The sequence below is a fragment of the Oncorhynchus nerka genome, linkage group LG9a, assembly GCF_034236695.1.
Source record: "Oncorhynchus nerka isolate Pitt River linkage group LG9a, Oner_Uvic_2.0, whole genome shotgun sequence".
NCBI classification, from domain to species: domain Eukaryota; kingdom Metazoa; phylum Chordata; class Actinopteri; order Salmoniformes; family Salmonidae; genus Oncorhynchus; species Oncorhynchus nerka.
The window spans coordinates 17292280-17318704 of NC_088404.1; the positions used below are offsets into that span (position 1 = coordinate 17292280).

The following is a 26425-nucleotide window of genomic DNA, read 5'->3' on the forward strand; positions in this document are numbered from 1 at the left end:
GTGTTGCATTTGAATGTTTATTTTTTAAGCTTGGAAAAGAGACCCTTAAACCTGGACCACACACCCTCTCCACTGAAAATCAGGCTATTGATTGCTTTGTAACTCTTGCAGATAGCTACTGATTCCTTCCAAATCACTCATGGTTGAATTTGCGATTTCCAACTTGTTATGTCCAATTTCTTATGTCCAATGAGCACCGATACGTTTGATCAATATTTTCTCTTCATATGACAAGGATTGAAAAAATTTGCCAGTAGATTGTCAACTTGATTCATGATGACTGCTAGCTAAGATTTAGAAAGTACTGTAATTTCTCTTCATTATTTATCTTCATATGACAAGGATTAAAAAGGATTTGCCAGTAGATTGTCGACTTGATTCATGATGACTGCTAGCTAAGATTTTGAAAGTATCTAGTCAAAGCTACTGTAGATATAACGTGACTTGACGTAATTTGATCTGTGGCCAATGACCTTGATCCTTCTTGGATTGTCACTTCTATTGTAAATCTATTGCAGCACCCAAGGGGCTTGAATTTTCAAGCTCTCCCTGTAGATTTTGTGGTGATGTAGTGTCCCCATGAGTGACAAAACACTGAGCCAATCACGGCGCTCTGTATTTTCCCAGAAATGTTCCATATGCACAAAAAGCATATTTCTCTCATATTTTGTGCACAAATGTGTTTATATCCCTGTTAGTGAGCATTTCTCCTTTGACAAGCTAATCCACCCACCTGACAGGTGTGGCATATCAAGAAGCAGATTAAACAGCACGATCATTACACAAATGCACCTTGTGTTGGGGACAATAAAAGGCCACTAAAATAACCTGACTTCAGTGGGCAAATGCTCACGTTCGATGGCCACCGGCACACTGGAGAAGTGTGCTCTTGGGATGCGCTGGATCAATGTGTAAAACAGCTCTTCCAGTTCCCGCCAATATCCAGCAACATCGCACAGCCATTGAAGAGGAGTGGGACAACATTCCACAGGTCACAATCAACAGCCTGATCAACTCTATGCGAAGGAGATGTGTTGTGATGCATGAGGTTTTCTGATCCACTCCTCTACTTAAAAAAAAATGTTTTTAAAGGTGTCTGTGACCAACAGATGCACATCTGTATTACCAATCATGTGAAATCCATAATTTATGGCCTAATGTGTTTATTTAAATTGACTGATTTTCTTATAAGAACTGTATCTCAGTATAATCGTGGCAATTGTTGCATTCATATTTTTGTTCAGTGTCCATAGCTAAATATATAGCAATACACAACAACAACACTTATAAAAGTACAACACAATTTACAGCTGTTATTTGAATACCATTTATCTTTCAAAGCCATGGGCTGTATGTTCAAAACACTTAACAAAGGGAGGACTACACTGTTTATGAATAACAATTCATCCCTGATTGGTGAAGCGACATACAGTTTTTAATTGGCCTGCACACCAATCAAAAGCAACTAATATTGTCGCGTTCAGTTACTAGTCGGAATTAAGAAACTCTGATATTTCCGACTTGCAAACTGGTTGTAGATATACCCGTGCCGCGTTCAAAAATTAATCAGTCGGAAATGTCCGAGTTTCCTAGTTCTGACTCGGATATGAATGTGGCATTTGTTGCCGAATCCTCCCATTTGATGACGTCAGATGTGGCTTCTACAAGCTGGTGGTGCCGGAAGAAAAGATGGCGGATCATGAAGAGCAGTTATCTGATGAGGAGAAGGTAAGATGTCATTTTTAGCATCTCTTGATTGGATGACATATCATATCGTGTAGGTATGTGTGCGTTTATTAAAAATATTAATCTACTGTGCATAAACAGACCGCGATTTCTCGCTCTGCTAGTCTATATTTTTAGCTCGGCAGTCTCTGCCCAACTTCCGCTCCTTTGCGAATCTCAAATGGAGACTCCTTGTACGGTCCTATCTCTGAAATAGGAACCATGCAGCGTATAACAAATAAACTAAACGCTAACATCTCACCCCCCCCTAATCGTGAATCTTGTAACCAACGCCGTGCTGTAATTTGTGTTTCTTTATCGCTTTGTGTGATCATGTCTCAACTTCTCACGAATGAGCAGATAACGTTTAAGCAATTCACCACCTCGAGCTCTACACGCCCTGTTCGTGTTCTGTATTTGTTGCACGATATACTAATCATGTGCAATTTACTGCTGTTTGTCTGTGACGGATATGACTAGTGTTGAATCTCGGATTTAAATATTGCTAAACCAAGCTGGCTAGCATGATATCATTGTCACTAGAAAGCTAGCTAAACTGAGATGACAACAGTATCGCGGGTTGGCTGTACATTCTAATTTCCTTAAAAGGAATAGCAGTAAATTAACCACTGCACAAGAAATTACTTCAGATCAATGTTCAACATTATTCATCTTCAACTAGTTTGTCCACAACATCTTAACGTCAGAAGTTTATTAGGATTTTGACAGCGCATCGTCCAATGGGTGTGGCTCCCTCTTCCCCATCAGTCACAGACATTAGCTAATCATGCTAGCACGTTAATTATTGTGGGTTGAGTGTAAGGACTGAGCCACCATATGTCGCCGAGATGTAACATAACATTCCCCCCCACCCCCACCCGGCCCACTAAACCACAACTTCAAGTCTAGCTGGCTTCACTCATGATATCCCCACACATATTTTAGCTAGCTAACGTTAGCTACAGTGCATCACTGTTGTCAGGTAGTACGAATACAACACAAGTAATGGTATTTAGGCCATTTATTTTGCATTCAAGTCTTCTCATGCTAGGGAAACTCTTTCAGCAGCCTACGGCTGTTCTAGTGTCTCAATTGAATTTATCTAAAGACCGTGCCTTCAGAAAGTATTCATACCACTTGACATATTCAACATTTTGTTGTTACAGCCTGAATTCAAAATGGGTTAAATAGATGTTATTTCACCCTTCTACACACAATACCCCATAATGACAAAGTTGATACATGTAGTTAATTTTCCATGCATTTCAAAAAAACATAAATATCTCATTTATGTATTCAGACCCCTGAGTCAATTTTTGTAGAAGGACCTTTTGCAGTGATTACAGCTGTGAGTCTTTCTTTAAACATTGTCAAATTGGTTGTTGATCATTGCTTGATTGCTTTTCAGGTCTTGCCATATATTTTCAAGTAGGTTTATGTCAAAACTGTAACTCGGCCACTCAGGAACATTCACTGTCTTGATAAGCGACTCCAGTGTAGGGCGGCAAGTAGCCTAGTGGTTAGAGCGTTGGGCCATTAACCGAAAGGTTGCTGGATCAAATCCCCGAGCTGACAAGGTAAAAATCTGTTACTCTACAAGGCAGTGTTCCCCGGGAGGCCTTCATTGTAAATAAGAATTTGTTCTTAACTGACTTTCCTATTAAAATAAAGGTTACTTAAAGAATGTGGCCTTAGGTTATTTTCCTGCTGAAAGGTGAATTCATCTCAGTGTCTGGTGGAAAGACTGAACCAGGTTTTCCTCTAAGATTTTGCCTGGGTTTAGCTCAATTCTGTTTGTTTTTTTAAATCCTGAAAACTCCCCAGTCCTTAATGATTTATAAGCATACCTATAACATGATGCCACCACTATGCTTGAAGATATGGAGAGTGATACTTAGTGGTGTATTGGATCTTCCCCAAACATAACACTTTGTATTTAGAACAAGAATACCACTTTTTTTGCAGTATTTAGAGCCTTGTTCCTAACATGATGCATGTTTTGGAATATTTGTATTCTGTACAGGCATTCTGTCAATTATGTTAGTATTGTGGAGTAATTACAATGTAGATCCATCCTCAGTTTTCTCCTATCACAGCCATTGAACTCTGTAACTGTTTTAAAGTCACCCTTGCCTCATGGTGAAATCCCTGAGCGGTTTTCATACTCTTCCGGCAACTGAGTTAGGAAGGACGCCTGCATCTTTGTAATGACTGGGTGTATTGATACACCATCCAAACTATGATTAATAACTTCAGCATGCTCAAATGGATATTCAATATCTCCATAATTTTTTACTTCTCTTCCAATAGGTGTCCTTCTTTGCGAGGCATTGTAAAACCTCCCTGGTATTTGTGGTTGAATCTGTGTTTTAATTTCGCTGCTCTACTGAGGGACCTTACAGATAATTGGGTGTTTGGAGTACAGAGATGAGGTAGTCATTCATGTTAAACACTATTGCACACACAGGGTCCATGCAACTTATGTGATTTGTAAAGCAATTTTTTTTTAAATTTAGGCTTGCCATAAAAGGGATGAATACTTATTGTCTCAAGACAATTCAGTCTTACATTTTTTTTTTTAAACAACTTTAAAAAAAATCTAGTTCTACTTTGACATTATGTGGTATTGTGTATAGACCAGTGAAAAATGTAAATTAATCCATTTAAATTCAGGCTGTAATGCAACAAAATGTGTAAATAGTGAAGGTGTGTGAATAGTTTCTAAAGGTACTGTGTCTGTGGAGCTAATGATGCATTCATGTGTGTTTTGACACTTGCCTTGTCTCGTTATCTCACATCCCTTGACAGCCAGCTAGCTGTCAGGAAACAGCTGCCATGGGTGTAGATGCAAAAGGCATAAACAAGTCCCTTTTTTAAATAACCAAATGGACCAACAAGTTATTTGTGAGACCTTATATTTGCTGCTAGGGACTGATCTTTATCTCTTGGGGTGGATTACTTTCCTAACCATTAACTGTGATATTTAGGGAAGACAGAGTTGCCCCTCTGGGTTTTAGTGAACATTTGAAAAAACAAAGTCTACATTTTTAAATGATTTAGGAAGGAAGAGTCAACACCATAGTCGTCAAGCCATTTTTTCCTTTAAGTGCCCTTACGGTGCAGGCCTGCCAGCTTCCTTGTTATGCAGGGCCGCGCATCAGAGGAGATTGGCATTAGTCTGTTTGCGCTCCACTTAAGAGATGCTGCTGAACGTATCGTATCCTACCGCTGTTTCTTAGCACTGCCAGATGTGAAGTTGCGTACATGTCATCTTTTAAAATGCCAGTCTGTGTTGATATACCCAAGTGAGGGTTGAACTTGCTCAAAGTGCCAGAGCGTACCATGGAAAAGTCTTCGCTAGAAACAATGCAGTGGTTTGTCTTTCAGAGCCCAGCAATTGCAACAATGTGGCCTAGCCTAATGGCATAGAAGACTTTCCAGAGTAGCCTACTGAATGTAGTAGACCTATGTACGCCTAGCTCATTGAGTGGGCTCGAAGATTGCCTATAGATGGGTTCATATGGGAAGGTTAAGTGCAGCCTCGGAGCCAGTAGCAATCGAGCTTGCAAACTACAGATATAACTGCCCAGCCCCAGCGCTGTCTCTCTGGTGTCGCCCTCAAATACCTACTTGACCACTGCATCACTGTCTGCAAGTGTCTGCTCTACCCTGACTTTTAGTGACTATTTTAAACCTCAGCCATTTTAACATGGCTTACTTTGAAACTGAGAACAATGTTTGGGTGTTTGTCATTTAGCCTAAGTAATCTGAGACTTTTTACAGGAGATTGTTGTCATGTAGCCTACTCTAATAAACAAACCATGGTTATCATGGCTGGACTTACAGCCTCACAGTAAACATCATGATTCCTGTAGTATTGGCCTGCTTCTCCTGTGTGTGTTTGTGTAGAATGTCTAAGGAACACTTCTCTTGTCTGTACGTGTCTTCCCTGCTATGATAGATTTGGATGTGCAGGAGAAACAACCCTGGTGGTGCTATTCAGTGTGCAAACAGCTCCACCTATAGCCTGGGCTTGCTACAGTATGACTCTGGGGTGGAAACAGAAGATCTGTTTATTCCAAAGTCTTAACAATCTATTTGCTGTGTTGCTTCTGGATTTATTATCTTGGCAGCAGGGTGCTTTATCCCCCCCAGCCCAAAGCAACATTCAGGCCTGCAGTGCAAACAGTAGGACCCTATAACATCTGCATTGCGGAGAACGCGGTCGGAATCACGGAATCCAAACATTAAAACCGAATTCAACAATATTCAAAAATGTGAACTTTGTATGAAATCAACTAAATGTATTGAACTTTGAAAATCCATTAATTTGCCCAAGTTAATCATAAGACATGAACAAAATGAACCAGTGATATTTTGTTGCAACTTTCTGAAAGAGCACAGGAATGCCCCTGTCCGTGATTCCGACCGCGTTCTCCGCAATGCAGATGTTATAGGGCCCTACTGTTTGCACTGCAGGCCTGAATGTTGCTTTGGGCTGGGGGGGGATAAAGCACCCTGCTGCCAAGATAATAAATCCAGAAGCAACACAGCAAATAGATTGTTAAGACTTTGGAATAAACAGATCTTCTGTTTCCACCCCAGAGTCATACTGTAGCAAGCCCAGGCTATAGGTGGAGCTGTTTGCACACTGAATAGCACCACCAGGGTTGTTTCTCCTGCACATCCAAATCTATCATAGCAGGGAAGACGCGTACAGTCAAGAGTAGTAGCTGTTAACAACAATGCTAATGATAACTCTCTGTTGGTAGATGGAAAGGCTTCCCAAAAACTTTCCCAATTTAAATGTTAAACCTTTTACGGCTAGGGGTCGATTCGACAACATCCGTTGAAATTGCAGAGCGTGAAATTCAAAATAAATTATTAAAAATATTTAACTTTCATACAATCACAAGTGCAATACACCAAAATACAGCTTAACATTTACATTTACATTTAAGTCATTTAATCCAGCCACCGTGTCAGATTTCAAAAAGGCTTTACGGCGAAAGCAAACCATCAAACAAACACATGACAATCATAATTCAACCTGCCAGGCGGGACACAAAACTCAGAAATAACTATATAATTCATGCCTACCTTTGAAGATCTTCTTCTGTTGGCACTCCAATATGTCCCATAAACATCACAAATGGTCCTTTTTGTTAGATTAATTCCATCGTTATATCCCCAAAATGTCCATTTATTTGGCTCGTTTGATTCAGAAAAGCACCGGTTCCAACTCGCCCAACATGACTACCATTTATCGAATAAGTTACCTGTAATCTTGGTCCAAACATTTCAAACAACTTTCCTAATCCATCTTTAGGTATTTTAAAACGTAAATAATCAATCAAATTTAAGACGGAATACACTGGGTTCAATTGCGGCTAAAATGAAAGTGGAGCGAGCTTCAGGTAACGCACGCCAAACGAGTACACTAGGCTGGACCCTCGTTCTGAATAGCCGTACTTCTTCATTTCTCTAAAGAGAAACATCAACCAATGTCTAAAGACTGTTGACATTTAGTGGAAGCCTTAGGAACTGCAACCAAGTGCCACAGAAATCTAGGCTACCATAGAAAACCAATTAAAAATACAGTGAACTAAAAAAAAAAAAGAAAAATCCTGGATGGTTTGTCCTCGGGGTTTCGCCTGCCAAATAAGTTCTGTTATACTCACAGACATTATTTTAACAGTTTTAGAAACTTTAAAGTGTTTTCTATCCAAATCTACCAATTTATATGCATATCCTAGCAGGCAGTTTACTTTGGGCACACTTTTCATCCGGACGTGAAAATACTGCCCCTATCCCAAACAGGTTATTAACTATAATGAAGCCTAGACCTACCTGGCAGAATATAATTTGCCTCAATCCCGTGGTCTTTTATTCTGGAAACTCTGCAATCTTCCTGGCTCAGGAAGGCCACCAAAAATTCAGAGATTTCCATACCCAACTATAACATCTTCCGTCAAGATAGAACTACCAAAGGGGTTCCAGTCTACTGCCCTGCAAAGTAATGTCAAAGGTCCATACCAAACAGTTCGAACTACTAATTTTGAAAATTACCCTCTCCAGAAATAAGTCTCTCACTGTTGCCGCCTGCTACCGGCCACCCTCAGCTCCCAGCTGTGCCCTGGACACCATTTGTGAATTGATCGCCCCCCATCTAGCTTCAGAGTTTGTTCTGTTAGGTGACCTAAACTGGGATATGCTTAACACCCCGCAGTCCTACAATGTAAGCTAGATGCCCTCAATCTCACTCAAATCATCAAGGAACCCACCAGGTACAACCCTAACTCTGTAAACAAGGCACCCTCATAGACGTCATCCTGACCAACTGGCCCTCAAATACACCTCCGCTGTCTTCAACCAGGATCTCAGCGATCATTCATTGCCTGTATCCGAAGTCAAACGACCACCCCTCATCACTGTCAAACGCTCCCTAAAACACTTCTGTGAGCAGGCCTTTCTAATCGACCTGGCCCGGGTATCCTGGAAGGACATTGACCTCATCCCGTTTGAGGATGCCTGGTCATTCTTTAAAAGTAACTTCCTCACCATTTTAGATAAGCATGCTCCGTTCAAAAATGCAGAACCAAGAACAGATACAGCCCTTGGTTCACTCCAGACCTGACTGCCCTCGACCAGCACAAAAACATCCTGTGGCGGACTGCAATAGCATCGAATAGCCCCGTGATATGCAACTGTTCAGGAAGTCAGGAACCAATTCAGTCAGGAAAGCTAAGGCCAGCTTCTTCAGGCAGAAGTTTGCATCCTGTAGCTCCAACTCCAAAAAGTTCTGGGACACTGTGAAGTCCATGGAGAACAAGAGCACCTCCTCCCAGCTGCCCACTGCACTGAGGCTGGTAACACTGTCTCCACCGATAAATCCACGATTATCAAGCTTCAATAAGCACTTCTCATGGCCATGCCTTCCGCCTGGCTACTCCAACCTCGGCCAACAGCTCCGCCCCCCGCAGCTTCGCCCAGCCTCTCCAGGTTCTCCTTTACCCAAATCCAGATAGCAGATGTTCTGAAAGAGCTGCAAAACATAGACCCGTACAAATCAGCTGGGCTTGACAATCTGGACCCTTCTATTTCATATTTTATTCTGGAAACACCCTGGACCAAACTCAGGTCACTGCAATCACTCCGCTGTGCAGGTTTGGTTTATCATTACGATCAATAGCCTCGGTTTCTCGGATAGAAACCCAACCAACCAAACAATTCTAGTATAAGGATTGTTCATTGGACAGCTTGCAGTGAAACTGCCATTCCATCCTGCCCTGCCAATCTGGTCTTAAGCATCAAACAAAATGCACTGACCATCTCAACCATTTCCCTGTGCAATCTGTCAAACTAATCATTACGAACAAGTGGCTGTCTTCATCGAGACCTTTTATCTCAATCACCATTCCTTCAAAAGCATCTTTGTTTAAACAGAAACTAAATGATGTTGCATCTTGCTGCAATGGATTGGACACAAAGTGCTATCTAACTCAAACGATCTAGAAGTGTGGCATTTGTGTCCCACCCTGGATGGTTCCGACCTTGAATATGTGGACATCTATAAGTACCTAGGTGTCTGGCTAGACTGCAAACTTCCTTCAGACATTTTAATGAAACAAAGTCTGCTTTCTATTTGATTTCGCATGTCATCTACAAAATGTGTCTACTCAGCAAACTGATCAGTCTATCAAAACACCTTTTTTGTCACTCAAGCACTTTAGTTCCAGTCTCTTTGGAATCCCAGACCCACTGGCTCAGGTCATCTACAAGTCCATGCTAGGTAAGCTTTCACTGGTCACAACACCCATTTAGCACACGCTCCAGCAGGTGTATCTCACTGAAACACTTTGGCTGCTGCCTCTGCTGCCTGACTGGAGCATCTCCCTCACCAACTTCAAACATCAGCTATCCGAGCAGCTAACCGATCGCTGCAGCTGTACATAGTCTATTGGTAAATAGCCCACCTATTTTCACCTACCTCATTCCCATACTGTTTTTATACTGTTTTTTTATTTATTTATTTACTTTTCTGCTCTTTTGCACACCAATATCTCTACCTGTACATGACCATCTGATCATTTATCACCCCAAACTCAAAATTTTTAAAATGCCTTTTGCTTGTATATAGATTTTTTTTTTCTACTGTGTTATTGACTTGTTAATTGTTTATTCCAGAACTCTGTCTGTTCACACTGTGGTCTTGGCCAGGTGGTTGCAAATGAGAACTTGTTCTCAACTAGCATGGTTATAAAGGTGTAAAAAAAAAAAAAAATCACTTATAGAAACCCAACCAACCAAACAATACAAACTCATTTTAAAATGTCTTCGATTTTTCCCAGATCTCAAGTGGTCTCCTGGTGTGGTTTAAGCATTATTGTGAACTTAGAACATGACATTTTGTTGTTTTTCTATTAAAAGTGTGATTTTTATGTTTTAATCTTTGGCCTTTAAACATTAAAACACAATGGAATCAGACAAAAATAAAACATTTTATAGGGCCCTGAAACAGCAATAACATTCAGTTGAAACAAGAATGAACTAGCCTAATTCTGAATTTGTTTAGGCGTCGGGCAGTAGTATTGGTAAGGGAAACACTATCTGCATTTGTCAAACTAATCGTAACAAGGGCTAGAATGTCACTGGTCTCAAGTTCTTCAAATATGAATATTTGTGGAAGAGTGACTAAACAGCTCAATGGTAGATGTGTGTTTGTGTCCTTTGCCCCATTTTATTTTAGAGGTTCTGGTCCAGTTACTTCCAGGGACATTATGGGGATGATTATCTTCTTTATTTGTGGCTATTCTTCTCATCGCCTCAATGGTTGTGACAGAACAGAAGACCCTATCCTGGCTACCCATGTACTGTTATGGGGATGGATGGAGAGGTGCCAGGATGGAGGATTTAGCCCCCTGGAGTACACATCTATAGGATGCCTGCAGGCCAAATACACCCCTTCCTCCTCCCTCATGGTTTAGAGTTCTGGAGTGTTCTGATAAGAAGTGTGATTCTGGGATTAGGGATGGTGTTCTAGAGCTGTGTGTTTTGGAATAACAGATGCTCCTGAGAGTGTTAATGTGGGGAAACCGAAACGCATCATCACTGGAGGAGAGAGAGCATCTGGTGACTGTCTGCCCAGGAGCTTACAAACACTAGGCTCCTGCAGGGGGTCTCTCTGTGTGTTTACGCATGCATGGCTTTGTGAATGTGTTATGCTATCGTCTAGGCCAAAGTGTGTTTTATAAGATTATAGCGAGTAGGGTGGGTGTCTAATTTCATGGCCAAATTTGAAACAAGATTTAAGTCCTTTGTTTGGTGTAAAAAAAAAAAAAAAAAATCCTCCTTGGAGCAGGTCTGTTATCAGTGTTCCTTTGAAATGACCTCATTGTGTGTGGGTGTGATCCAAACCTAGCGTCACAAGATCAAGTATTTAATTCTGTGGACACTCCAGCTCTCTCACACCAAACAGCCAGTTAGTCAGAGACACAGCAGCATCTCTAATAAAGGACGTGGCAAAAATCTTTTAAGTTTGCCACCATCACTGTTTGTCTAAATACAATCTGTTGTGATGAATTTATTTTTGTCTCTGACGCCAAGTGATTTCAGTTTAAATGTCGACTACTAGATTGTCATGCTGCAGATTGTCATGAGGCAGTAGACCTTTACTAAACATACTAAGTATCCAAGTAATGGTTGGTCCTTTCCTCACTTCTCGCTTCTACTGATGTTACTGCAGGTTAGACAGTAGCACTCAATGAAACACGACCACTTCACTTACCCTTGGTATTATCATTAGCTGTCAGATTTAAAGTGAGTGTCACAAGTCTGTCAATTTCCTTCAGAGGCTTTCTCAGGCTAGCCCTACTGAGGTGACACCAGTGCCCTTGTCCCAGGCTACATCTGTCACTGTCAGGTCAGCTGGCTAACTTCTAGCCAACCTCTCTTCATTCACACCTAGTCTGACTCCTTGATCTTCACTATGGTGGGGTGCAAAAAGACCCTCAAACAACCTGGTGATGATCACAGCATGCCTCTTACCACTTCTCACTTCAGTAAATCACTTTCAATTCAATAAAGTTGTGATTGAATTTGGAGGATAATGTGGAAGAACAGTTTGTTTGCTCTGTCTGAACAATACCTGCATTGTCTCCTGTTATGACACACACTCTGTTAAAGAATAAAGATGGCCAAGTGATTATCATATTATTATGGGCCAGTGATTACACTGAATTGATAGTCATTTATTGAGCCCTTTTTTTAACCAGGAAGTCAGCTGGTAAAACAGATGCATCATGGATCATGGTTTAGTAAGTAACTACTGACATGGTTTAAATTGGTTTCTTGAGAATCACCCCAATAGTCCTAATTGAAGTGCATCATGCCTTTTTATTCACGCCCAACAGACGTCTTGTGTTAGTGTCACTACATCAATGTTAACACAGTGCATTGGTAGGGTAATGTTATAATGGGGTCGAATAATAGTAGGCCTAATGTTTTTTTAAAGACTCAATTCTCTTACAATATAGACCTGACTAAGATTAGCAGTGAAATAAAAAGGCACAGCATCTCACGATGCTAGGCTATAAGAGCAGAGTTGAGTGTACATGTAGCTGAGGAACGCTCAACTCTGTTATATCGAGGCAGAGCTGAGTATTGTTAACTGGTCGCGTGAATTACTAACGACAACTTATTATTTTATTTATTTTTGAACCTTTTGACTAGCCATTTCAGTTAAGAACATTCTTATTTACAATGATGGCCTAGGAACAGTGGGTTAACTTCCTTGTTCAGGGGCAGAACAACAGATTTTTAAATGTTAAAATGCTTACATTTACCTATGTTTGTCCTGTACAACCACGGTTCTTTCGCAGGGTGCTGAAATTCATACTATTTAATAAACTTTTGAATACACACAAATATTTCCTAATTTGTGCCAATTGAATCTGTTTACGTAGTACATCAAGGCAGCTAAGTTATGTCTCCAGTTGAGCAACACCAATTAGGAAAAAGTCAGTTGTATTCTAAGTTTCATTAAAAGTATGAATTTCAGCACCCTGCGGAAGAACCGCGGTGGTAAAGGTAAGTATTTCCAGAATGTAACATTTTACCAGTATTGACTGATGGTGACTCCATGTTGTTGCTAGCAAATCGCGTGACCAGTTATCAGTACGGCCAGTTATCAACTCTGCAACGATGTAAGCGTATGGAGTCGAGTGGTCCTCGGCTAGTTTAAACTGAGCATAGGAGATAACACTGCAGCGCCACTACTTTCAATGAACGTGTGTTTACGTTGCTCTGAAGCATAATAAGGGAGGCCTGATCCAAATGGCTCCATTTTTAGCAATGAACACTTTATTTTATTTTTCCCCAGAGCAAGGCCAGCAGCAACGAAGACACACAAGAATCCCAGAGCATCTCTCTTGCTTTCACCCTATCATCACTCATTAGTGAGAATCAATCTGCAGCCGCACTGGGAACCAAAGCTCTCATGCAGACCACTAATAAGGGCCCCAGGGAGAGGCACACTTTCCCAGCCTGTCAGTCCAGCGGAGGTGGGGAACAGGGATGATAGACTAGCCAAGCCCTACCCCTAGCAGAGAGAGGGAGGGGTGCACTTCACTACTAGGCTCCTCAGCACATTTTCATGCCCTTATATGGTCATGAGCCTCCAGGGGAGGGAGGGGCTGCCTGCCCCATGCTGTCAGTTTCACATGTGACCTCCAAAGAGGAAATGTGGTGCAGCAGGGGACAGACAGTTATGTTATGAAGAGAGGACAACTCTGGGTGCATGATGGCTGAGAAGTGAGAATTGTGGTTGTAAACCCACTATTTGTCCATGCTTTGGGCTTAGCAACAGACAATACAGTCCTCATTAGATGGGGTTAGAGGGGTTGTTTGTGTGTTTCGCACTTCCCCTTATTGACAAGGTTTTTAATAACTGATTAACGTAGTCATGGAAAGATGGGATCCTCTGACTGAAACCAAAGCCAAATTACAATAAATGGACAAATACATCTACCTGATATGTCTATCGTTGTGACATCAAAGAAATTACTTTAAACAACAAACAGATTTGATTTAATTTACCTTGGAAATCATTGCAAATGCAATAGAACAGCAGAGTATGCATAACATTTTAGTATGTTTATTTGATAGATGAGTGTGCTGAAATAGCAGTGGGCCGGATTCTAACCAGGCACTTTTACTCTCTTTATTTATTTTTACCACGATGCTCCTCTGTTTCATAAACAACAATAATAAATAAGCCGGTGATGCGGATGTCAGCTTTTAAAGTGTCTGTCTTGCTGTTTTGTAGGTACGCATAGCAGCAAACTTTGTCATCCACGCCCCACCGGGAGAGTTCAACGAAGTTTTCAATGGTGAGAGTTTGTCTGTGTGTGGGGGGGGTTATGTGTGTGTGTGTGTGTCCTATCGCCCAAAGTCAGGATACTGGTCTGAGCGCCACAACTCCCAATTTACCTGCTGTAACGCCACAGTTATAACTGGAAGAGCATCCAGTCACAGCATCCTGATGAGCGTGTCACTTGACACCGATAACCCTTCGCATCTCGAAACCACACACTGCAGAACAGACTTCTCTCTCTGTATCTCAATATTTCTGTCTCGCACCCACATGCACTGTCTAGTTTTCTACTAGCCTGTTGCGGAGCATTTCTGAGCGGGAGAGACTGAGTCGCTGGCCCATAATCCCCATCAGACCATGCACTATGCTCCTAACATAATGAATGAATGACAGTCATCACAAAGGCCAGACTGAGGATGTTTCTCAATATGCATACTACCGTACTCCACACTCATGCCCGAGTGCATTCTCCCAGGACGTCCTCACAATAACGTACTCCAGAGAACGAGAGTGTGGAGAACGCATAAAACGTTACATTTGAGAAAGCACTCCCCCTACTGTAGTACCTCATGCTGCACCTCCCCCTACTGTAGTACCTCATGCTGCTCCTCCCCCTACTGTAGTACCTCATGCTGCACCTCCCCCTACTGTAGTACCTCATGCTGCACCTCCCCCTACTGTAGTACCTCATGCTGCACCTCCCCCTACTGTAGTACCTCATGCTGCACCTCCCCCTACTGTAGTACCTCATGCTGCACCTCCCCATTCACTGATCCTTCTTCCAGCGAGGAAAATGGCAACAATTGACGAAACCAGATATACTCAATGCAAACGTTTTACATAATTATTAGTTAGATATATGTGTATCGTAATACTCTAGCTAGCCAGCAATTTATACAGGCAAAAATGACCTAAAACTAATGTTATGCAAGGTAGATGTACATTTTTCGTTTGTAGTTACCAATTCTTCGTGGCGATCTGGCTACCTAACAGTAGTATCTAGCCAGTAAGCCCCTTTGACTGCGATCAGGTAAACATGCCAAAATTAACACCGTATATTTATTAACGTACCAAGATAAAATATTGTAGTCTTGCAACATATGAGATGTGAATAGGCAACATTTCATTCTGAAGTCGGAGGGTATTTTCACTTCGCTTCAGTTCAAATTTTAATACATTTAGCGTAATATTTCTTAGCATACTTTCAGATCTATGTTTCAATATGTACAAACGGGAGTACGCATTCAAAGTGCTTCGCATACTTTGATATAGACAATTTGCATGCTTGGAGCATGGTAATATGCATTTTGAGAAACATCCTGACTCTCTGGGTCAGTAGGGCAGCCCTGCCTTGAGGCCTCAGCCCAGTGCGTATGATCACAAATGGGCCGACCGGAGAGGAACAAAACCAGGGACTATTTAGCACATTGGTTGTGAGTGTGTACTCCTGCCCACGTCCATGATTAGCTTTGTCACCTCGGAGTGCCTCCATTTCACAGCCCAACACACACACACACAGTGTCAACACTTCCCCTTTCATCTCTTTGAATTCACAGCCCTTTACAGTGTGTGAACTTGCCATGGCTTGTTTAGCTTCATCCTAGGGATCTCAATTTAAATGAACCTTTATGGGATCGGTGTCCCTAAACCGGGACAGTTGTTGCTCAATATGCGATAATGTGACTAGGAAACATCGTATACAACAGCCAATTTTTCGGGACATAGACATGTCTTTACATGGGCAGAAAGCTTAGATTAACAAGAATTTAACTGTAGTGTCCAACTTACAGTAGCTATGACAGAAAAAAAAGACCATGCTATGTTTGAGGATTGTGCACAACAACAAAATGCATCACGGCAATGCTATTACCGTAGCATTTTTGTATATACTCTATAGTTATGTACTTGAATGTATAAATTGAACTATTTAGCACATTTGGGCAAACTCCTGGCAGACTTGATGCAAAATATTGTGTAGTGAGGTAATTCTTATTAGATCAGTCTGAAACATTGCACACATGCTGCCATCTTGTGGACAAAATCAAACTTACACCTAGGCTCCTATCTTAATGTGTATGGCCTTTCTCTTGCATTTCAAAGATGATGGTGGAAAAAAATATATATAAAAAAGAAAATGCAAAGAAAAAAACATTTTCTTTTTACCAGATCTAGTGTGTGTTATTCTCCTACATTCACATTTCCACAAACTTCAAAGTGTTTCCTTTCAAATGGTATCAAGAATATGCATATCCTTGTTGCAGTTCCTGAGCTACAGGCAGTTAGATTTGGGTATGTCATTTCAGGCGACAATTGAAAAAAAGGGTCCGACCCTTAATGGGCTTTATTGGCATGGGGAAACATGTTTACATTGCCAAAGCAAGTGAAATGGATAATAAACAAAAGTGAAATAAAAAAATAACAGGAATCATTACTCACGAAGTATCAAAACAATGAAGACATTTCAAATGTCATATTGTGTGTGTGCAGTGTTGTAATGATGTACAAAAGGGAAAATAAATAACAAAAATATGGATTGTATTTACAATGGTGTTTGTTCTTCACTGGTTGCCCTTGTGGCAACAGGTCACATCTTGCTGCTGTGATGGCACACTGGTATTTCACCCAATAGATATGGGAGTTTATCAAAATTGGATTTTTTTTCAAGTTCTTTGTGGGTCTGTGTAATCTGAGGGAAATATGTGTCTCTCTGGTTATACATTTGGCAGAAGGTTAGGAAGTGCAGCTCATTTTGTGGGCAGTGTGTACATAAATCAAATCAAATGTATTTACATAGCCCTTCGTACATCAGCTGATATCTCAAAGTGCTGTACAGAAACCCAGCCTAAAACCCCAAACAGCAAGCAATGCAGGTGTAGAAGCACGGTGGCTAGGAAAAACTCCCTAGAAAGGCCAAAACCTAGGAAGAAACCTAGAGAGGAACCAGGCTATGTGGGGTGGCCAGTCCTCTTCTGGCTGTGCCGGGTGGAGATTATAACAGAACATGGCCAAGATGTTCAAATGTTCATAAATGACCTGCATGGTCCAATAAATAAGGCAGAACAGTTGAAACTGGAGCAGCAGCACGGCCAGGTGGACTGGGGACAGCAAGGAGTCATCATGTCAGGTAGTCCTGAGACATGGTCCTAGGGATCAGGTCCTCCGAGAGAGAGAGAGGAGAAAGAAAGAAAGAGAGAATTAGAGAGCACACTTAAATTCACACAGGACACCGAATAGGACAGGAGTAGTACTCCAGATATAACAAACTGACCCTAGCCCCCCAACACAAACTACTGCAGCATAAATACTGGAGGCTGAGACATAGCGAGACCTGGCTCTCGAGAAGACAGGCTGTCAGTCTCTCTCTCTTTTGGTCTCTCTCTATTCAATATAAAGGGCCTCATTGGCATGGGAAACGTATGTTTACATTGCCAAAGCAAATGGAATATACAATTAACAAAAGGGAAACATTAGTAAACATTACTCGTTCTCTCTCTCTCAGGGGCTTTATTGTCATGGGAACATGTATACATTGCCAAAGCAAGTGAAATAAACAGTCAAAGTGAACAGTAAACATTTCACTCAACATTTAAACAATTTCAAATGGTATTATTGGCTATGTACAGTGTTGTGCTAATAGTTGATGTATGAAAGGGAAAATAGATTGTATTTACAATGGGGTTTGTGCTCCACTGGTTGCCCTTCTGTCTGAGTTTTGTCTCCATGAGAGCCCTGTGACTGGAATGTTTATGTATGATAGAGAGGGATGTGATTTGATGTGAATCCTCCTGTGTGTTTGTGTGCTGTAGGTTTCTGAACTCTGACGTGTGGTTCTGTACTTCCCACAGATGTACGATTGCTGCTCAACAATGACAATCTGCTCAGGGAAGGTGCAGCACAGTAAGTGATGAAATATAGACCCGTGGTCTGCTCACGTCAAACTATCAACAGCATGAGTACATTATTAACCAACTAGAAAGATGAGGTCTTTGTTTCTCCAGGAAGTCATTCATTATTGGCACTGATTAAACCTTGTACCTGTGTGTCTGTTTCTTTAGTGCTTTTGCACAGTACAACGTGGACCAGTTTACCCCTGTGAAAATAGAGAGATATGACGAACAGGTAGGACTACAGTGAAACAAGACATGCATGTTTTTCATCAGCTTTCACAATTCACAGCCTTTATCCAGTCAAAGCCTATAGATGCTAGTGACTCCAATCCTGGTATCATTAGAAACAAGCCACAATAAGGATTAACAGCCTAGTAAAGGAATGAAGCCTAGTGCCTTCAGACTTACCTTAGGGATCATGTTTTATTCAATGGACTGAATATTAGCCTTGTTGCATATTGATTGTATTATGTTTTTATACACAAACAATAATTCCTCTTCTAGTACTATGGTGGTACTATTCCAGATCAGTGTGGTTGTGGTGTTGCCTAGGTAACACAATGATACATCAATAAATGTTCTGCTTAGCACACACTAGAATGCGTATCAGGAATACAGTGCATTCGGATAGTATTCAGACCCCTTTTTCAACATTTATCATACGTTAGCCTTATTCTAAAATTAATTTAGTTTTTATTTAACTTATTACAAATAAAACAAATCATATTTACCTAAGTATTCAGACCCTTTACTCAGTACTTTGCCACAGCGATTACAGCTTCAAGTCTTGGGTATGACGCTACAAGCTTGGCACACCGGTATTTGGGCAGTTTCTCCCATTCTTCTCTGCAGATCCTCTCAAGCTCTGTCAAGTTGTATGGGGAGCGTTGCTGGAGGTCAAGTTCCTGTATGTGGAGATCTGAAGGATCAGTTACTGTGGATCCGCTGCGTGCTCTCTCCTGTGGAGATCTATTTTCAGGTCTCTCCAGATCTGATCAGGTTACAATCTCTCTCCTGTGGAGATCTGAAGGATCAGGTGTGGATCCGCTCTACAGCGTGCCTCTCCTGTGGAGATCTGAAGGATCAGGTTACATCCTGAGATCTGAAGGATCAGGTCCCAAAGCCACTACTCATGTTGTCTTGGGAGATCTGAAGGATCAGGTTACTGTGCTGTCTTAACTGAAGGATCAGGTTACTGTGGATCTGTGTGAGATCTGAAGGATCAGGTTACTGTGGATCCGCTCTACAGCGTGCTCTCTCCTGTGGAGATCTGAAGGATCAGGTTACTGTGGATCCGCTCTACAGCGTGCTCTCCCATAGAGGGGGAGAGTGGGAAGTCGGCTGTTTTATGGCGGTCGTAAAATACTGCCTCTGTGCTCTGTAGTGTTCGAGATTGGAATGTAAACTGTTGAACACGGAGAAACACTTGGACATCAAAAGGTTGGATAATTAAACAACATTTATATTTTCAAGAATGTGCGAGTGGTCCGTGGACATTTAAGGGACAGGCATGATGAGTGTTTCAGTTGGTGATCTCATGAAGGACAGGAAACACTCATCACTGTGTCTGGTTGTGTACACCTAATTATGGGGTATGTGATTAAACAAACTATTTGTGAAAAGATGTCATGTGATGTTAACCCATATTTTCTCATTTAGGTTTTCATGTAGTTAACCAAATCAGTGGCCACGCCCACGTGAGCATTGACATTACATCGGCGTCATGGAACGCCCCTTTTACCAGAAGTGCATAAAACCCACTTCCGACGAAATTTAAATTAGACCAGAAAGCATGGAGCTGTGGCTACATGTTGAAATGGTTAAGAACTACAACTTTATAGGCCACGGAGACCATACAGCGTGTAGCGTTGGCTACTCGGCTGGAAATGGTTAAACTCAGACTATCAATCGCTACAGAATAAGAGCAAATCCTAGACGTAGAATTACTGGTCTGCAGCTGGAAATTACGTAAGTCTAGTACGAGAATACAGACAACCGCGGACGCATATATTCTATGTAATGACCATCTGTACGCTGACAAATCCATTACAACAGACACTATCCAGAGCCGCTGAGAAAGCGACAACTACGAAAGACTGTGTGATTTCTGGGGAAGTTAACCAGAGACTCTATGATGAACTGACTCTCCAGCAGACGGACCGGCGATTCCAACAGAGAAGACGACAACGACATACGGGCATAAATATATACATTGCAATTATGTTCAAATGAGTGGCCGTTCATGTGCAAAGGATTAGCATTTCAATGAATATAATTCTCAACTCTGTTTAGTGAATCCATTTAGCCTTTCCCGCTTTTTATCTGTCCCCACCCCCTTTCCATTGTCTACCAAGACGTCATTACGGTTTAGCGCATTAGGGACTTATCAATACATTGTGTTTGTAGCCAATATATTGTTTGTTTATTTCTGGGATTTGTTTAGTTAGTTAATTATTTATTTACTAAGTTAGTTATTTATTTACTAAGCCAATTTGTGTATCGCTGATTCGTTATGGAAACTAGGGTTCGTGCAGATATCCAAGGGTTTGCGACGTTCAGTAATGACAACTGATGAGGTAATAATACATTGATACAAGACTGTCCTCGATAAGATATGAAAATATGTGGAGAGTCGATTCGGGAAATAGACTCAACATTTTCCCATGGTGCCCCGACTTCCTAGTTAAAGTGTACATGATTAATTTAATCACGTAATAATAAATACACAGTTATTTTGTCATTCTGTCTTCACATTTAATGATAGTCAGACACAACAGTGCTTAGGATCATTGTCCTATTTTGTAGGAGAACCTTCGCCCCAGTCTGAGGTCCCGAGCGCTCTGGACTAGGTTTTCATCAAGGATCTCTGTGCTTTGCTCCGTTTATCTTTCCCTCGATCCTGACTAGTCTCCCAGTCCCTGCCGCTGAAAAACATCCCCATAGCATAATGCTGCCACCACCATGCTTCACCGTAGAGATGGTGCCAGGTTTCCTCCCGAACTAGTGCTTGGCATTCAGTCCAAAGAGTTCAATCTTGGTTTCATCAGACCAGAGAATCTTGTTTCTTACGGTCTGAGAGTCCTTTAGGTGCCTTTTGGCAAACTCCAAGTGGGCTGTCATGTGCCTTTACTGAGGAGTGACTTCTGTTTGGCCACTCTACCATAAAGGCCTGATTTAGTGGAGTGCCGCAGAGATGGTTGGCCTTCTGGAAGGTTCTCCCATCTCCACAGAGGAACCAGAGCTCTGCCAGAATGATCATCGGGTTCTTGATCACCTCCCTGACCAAGGCCCACCTCCCTAACCAAGGCCCTTCTCCCCTGATTGCTCAGTTTGGATTGGCAGCCAGCTCTAGGAAGAGTCTTTGTGGTTCCAAACTTCTTCTGTGTAAGAATGATGGATGCCACTGTGTTCTTGGGGACCTTCAATGCTGCAGACATGTTTTGGTACCCTTCCCCAGATCTGTGCCTCAACACAATCCTATCTTGGAGCTCTACGGACAATTCCTTCGACCTCATGAGCCTGGATTTTGCTCTGACATGCACTGTCAACTGTGGGACCTTATAGATAGGTGTGTGCCTTTCCAAATCATGTCCAATTAATTGAATTTACCATAGGTAGAAACATCTCAAGTATGATCAATGGTAACAGGATGCACCTGAGCTAAATACATAGGTATTTATAGAAGGTGTGTGTGTGATTATTTTACGACCACCATTCAAAAGTTTGGGGTCACTTAGAAATGTCCTTGCTTTTGAAAGAAAACCACTTTTTCCATTAAATAACATTTAAATTGATCAGAAATACAGTGTAGACATGGTTCATGTTGTAGCCATCACTCCTGTGTTCCAATGGCATGTTAGCTAATCCAAGTTTATCATTTTAAAAGGCTAATTGATCATTAGAAACCCCTTTTTCAATTATGTTAGCACAGCTGAAAACTGTTGTCCTGTTTAAAGAAGAAATAAAACTGGCCTTTAGACTAGTTGAGTATCAGCACTTGTGGGTTCGAAATGATTAGCTAACACATGTCATTGGAACACAGGAGTGATGGTTGCTGATAATGGGCCTTTGTACGCCTATGTAGATATTCCATACAAAATCTGCCGTTTCCAGCTACAATAGTCATTTATAACCATGTCTAAACTGTATTTCTGATCAATTTGAGATATTAATTGACAAAAAATGTGCTTTTCTTTCAAAAACAAGGACAATTCTAATTGACCCCAAATATTTGAACAGTAGTGTGTATGTATATTTTTATTGGGACCTTTATTGAGACCTGCTTTGTCATTATGTGGTATTGTGTGTGTAGATTGAGGGATGAAAAAAATTATTGAATCTATTTTTGAATAAGGCTGTAACGTAACAAAATGTGGAAAAAGTCTAGGGGTCTGAATAATTTCCGAATGCACTGTAGATCAGGAGAAAGGAGAGCAACTCTTTCCCTTTCTCCCCTTTTACCTCTTCTTACCTTCCTACGGATCTCCCCTCTCAATCTCTCTCCAGGTCTTAATCACAGAGCATGGAGACCTGGGCAATGGGCGGGTCCTTGACCCTAAAAACAAGATCTCCTTTAAGTTTGACCACCTGAGGAAGGAGGCCAGTGACCCGCGGCCCCACGATGTGGATGGCGCCATGGAGGGCTGGAGGAGTGCTGTGGATGGTGCTGTCCGGGCCTACGTCAAGGAGCACTACCCCAGCGGAGTCTGCACCGTACGTCTGGGCTGCATAACACCCATCTTCTTGATCCTGCGCTGTGAAATTAGTCATTTTATCATGTAATGTGATTTAACTGAGTACACTGAGTGTCAAATCTCCCCTTAGATTTACGGCAAAACCATAGACGGACATCAAACCATCATTGTGTGTATCGAGTGCCATCAGTTTCAACCCAAAAACTTCTGGTATGTATGGACTTTATCATTTAAAGATGCGAGATGAATGAAGTATTTTAGATTTCTAGTCATGTAAATGGCTTCAAACTCTCTTCAGGCAGAATCTAAAAATGTTTAGCCTGCAAACCTTCTATTGTCTGGTTTACACGCTAAACACTGTTCAAACACCATCTTAGCTTGCTTTTTTCGCTACTTGGCTAACCAGTGCCTGTTGGTTTAGAGATTGTTGGCCTCCCGTTACCTTGTTGAGCCAGCCCCGATCAGGTTAATATAATTGAAATAGGGCTGTGCCAATCCTCTTTGCGGCGAGTTTTACTAAGCCTAAGGCTCCCTGAGTATAATGATCTTATAGCTTCTGTACAAGATCTGATACCTCTTAGGAAAGACTGCTGTGTAGTGGATAGAGGGGGAGTGGGAGAACACTCAATACACTTAGAGAGCTTGTAGACATACTAAATACTTAATTTATTCTCTTTGTAAAGGAACGGACGTTGGAGGTCAGAGTGGAAATTCACAATTGGCTCCTCCACCACTCAAGTGGCCGGCATCATGAAAATCCAGGTGTGTGTGTGTGGGCGCATGGTTTTCGTGTAAGGTAATTGAGTTCCAGACCATTGCACACTAATAACACACCACTCGGTCTGGTTGTAGGTTCATTACTATGAAGACGGCAACGTTCAGCTGGTCAGCCACAAAGAGGTCCAGGAGTCGATGTCCATTTCTGTGAGTACATCACTACATGGAATACGTGATGAAAAACACGTCAAAACATGTACATGCACGTTAGTATGTATGTTTGACAATCTATTTGAACCTCTTGATTCACTTCCTGATTTCCACTCCGGATCCTCTTCACTAGAACGAAGCTGCAACTGCAAAGGAGTTCATTAAGATCATTGAGGCTGCAGAGAATGACTACCAGGTGTGTGAGATTGGGAAAGCTTTGATATGGACACGTGTGCCTAATAAAGTAGTTGTTATATTTATAACACAAGATACTGAAGCATCATATTTTGTGATGAGTAATGTTGATGGCAAACTAGTGGCAAGTGTCTCTGGATACCATCACCGAGTGACAATTCCTGTCAATTGTGGTTCTTATTGTGACACGCAAAAGCCCAAATGAATTTCCCTCTCTTCTCTTACCCCGTCAGACTGCCATCAACGAGAATTACCAAACCATGTCGGACACCACCTTCAAAGCCTTGCGCCGCCAGCTTCCCGTGACGCGCACCAAGATTGACTGGAACAAGATCCTGAGCTACAAGATCGGCAAGGAGATGCAGAATGCTTAAAACAAACTAAACGGAAAACCCCAACATTGCATGACTGGATTGTTGTATCGTCTTTGTACAAATTAGGTTAATGGGGGGCAGAAAAGGTTTGGTCTCACAAGTCTACTTTTATGAATGCTTTTATACAGACACTGTTAAAAACATAATCTGTATAATACCTAGATGATAATAATGATATTATTGTTGGCAAAATAGGATGTGGAGGACGACGTGGAGCATAATACGTCTCAATGTATGTGTGCAATATTTATTAATATGGTGGTGAGCCCACACCTTTTCTTTGACCTAAAGAAAAACAATTCCAATTGTAATGATGAAACAATTATTTTTTGAGGAGTATCACTGTAAAATATATTTAGAGTAGGACTTTATTGGCAAATACAGGATAAGAGAATCCTCCACTGTACAACACGGTTACTGTCTCATACTGTAAAGAGTCCCTCAGTCGTGTTCAATTGCTCGTACTTTTATGACATCATAATGACATCTTTTGCACAAGCGGTTAGTCACCTTTGCCAATGTCTACCACTCAAGGTTCTTGTTACACTTCATATTGGTACTCTCCCCACGGTTTGCATCATACGTGAACATCTCAAGCTTGCGACCCTCCTGGCTAAACTGCAGTTTAACTCCCTGACTTCTGAACTGAATGTTCATTTAGCAAAAAAGGAGAAACTGATAACTTGACACGCTTCATTAACAAGTCTTTAATTGCTACTAAATGTGGATAATGTTGAATTTAAATTTACAATAAAAGGTAAAAGTATCACTTTCTCCACCAGTGCTTATTTTTTTATTACAACAGATCTGACTTATAACATGGCACATTGTAATATATACCTGTATTAAACATCCTTGTCTGATGGTTTGGTCATTTATTTCCTTGATTAATTGTAATTCGGTCAGGACTATGTTGCATTAAATTAAACATTTTCTATTTACTTACCAACTCCTACTTTGTACCAGTTTTTCTTTCTCTTTAATGGAGTTTGAGAATGGACACGTTCCAGGCTACCTACAATGCAGACGTGTTGCATAGATTATCAGATTCCTGCAATGGACATTGCTCGTCTGCCTGCCACGAGCAGACTTGTAATTGTGCGTGCAGGGCTAGTTGAACTCTTCATTGAGACAATGCTGAAACATCAATCCATGGGTGAGTCAGTGCCACATTTTAATTTGTGCCGAAATCACAAACGCAGAAAAAATATTACAAATTCAACAGGCCATGGTGTGAAATAGGCTTTTAGAAGTACGCCAATGGCAAATGGAAGTCGTAAAATAATTTCCTCCACGTTTCTATGGTCTGTGCTTGAATGAACCCCAAAAATGGTTATTTCTGGCTGTTTATCAAAGTCAGCTGGCTAACTCATTGAACCTACTTTGTAGTATACCCCTCTAGATTTATTTAGTTCCACAAATGTGGGTGAAGTGTTTACCATTGTACTGTAAGATCCCTATCAATATGACTTGATAATCTGCTCAATGTGACCCTAAAGTATTCTGAACAAAAATATAAATGCAACTTTCACAGATTTTACTGAGTTAAAGTTCATATGAGGAAATCAGTCAATTGAAATAAATTAATTTGGCCCTAAACAATGTATTTCACATGACTGGGAATACAGATATGCATCGGTTGGGCCACAGATACCTTAAAGAACATGGGCCTCACAATGGACCTCAGGATCTTGTCACGGTATTTCTGTGCATTCAAATTGCTATAGATAAAATGCAATTGTGTTCGTTGTCCGTAGCTTATGCATGCCCATACCATAACCCCAACGCCACCATGGAGCACTCTTCACAACGTTGACATCAGTAGATTGCTCACCATACACGTACGTGGTCTGCAGTTGAGGCCCGGTTGAAAGTACTGCCTAATTCTCTAAAATGACGGAGGCGGTTTATGATCGAGAAATTAACATTACATTCTCTGGCAACAGTTCATGTGGATATTCCTGCAGTCAGAATGCCAGTTGCATGCTCCCTCTCAACTTGAGACATTTGTGGCGTTGTGTGACAAAACTGCACATTTTAGAGTGGCCTTTTATTTTCCACAGCACAAGATGCACCTTTGTAATGATGTTAAATCAGCTTCTTGATGTGCCACTCAGGAGTATGGATTATCTTGACAAAGGAGAAATGCTCACAATAACATGGATGTAAAAAATAAAATTGTGCACCAAATTTGAGAGAAATAAGCTTTTTGTGCATATGGAACATTCCAGGGATCTTTTATTTCAGCTC

The 26425-nt window shown here is 41.3% G+C and overlaps 1 protein-coding gene and 1 long non-coding RNA gene across 2 annotated transcripts; one reads left to right on the top strand and one right to left on the bottom strand.

The window, feature by feature from the left end:
- Window positions 1–1610: 1610 nt before the first annotated feature.
- On the top strand, window positions 1611–25038 carry LOC115133972 (F-actin-capping protein subunit alpha-2). Its single transcript, XM_029667441.2, is given in 11 exon segments — window positions 1611–1631; window positions 1633–1728; window positions 14051–14114; window positions 17944–17995; window positions 18154–18217; window positions 22492–22698; window positions 22810–22889; window positions 23363–23441; window positions 23532–23603; window positions 23740–23802; window positions 24035–25038. Coding segments are annotated over 11 exon segments (939 nt in total). The 3' UTR covers window positions 24176–25038.
- Window positions 16409–18872, bottom strand: LOC135573337 (uncharacterized). The gene is made up of 2 exons (XR_010464666.1): window positions 18717–18872; window positions 16409–18533 (listed from the first exon to the last, which is right to left on the bottom strand). It is a non-coding gene; the product is annotated as an uncharacterized LOC135573337 (long non-coding RNA).
- Window positions 25039–26425: the final 1387 nt, after the last annotated feature.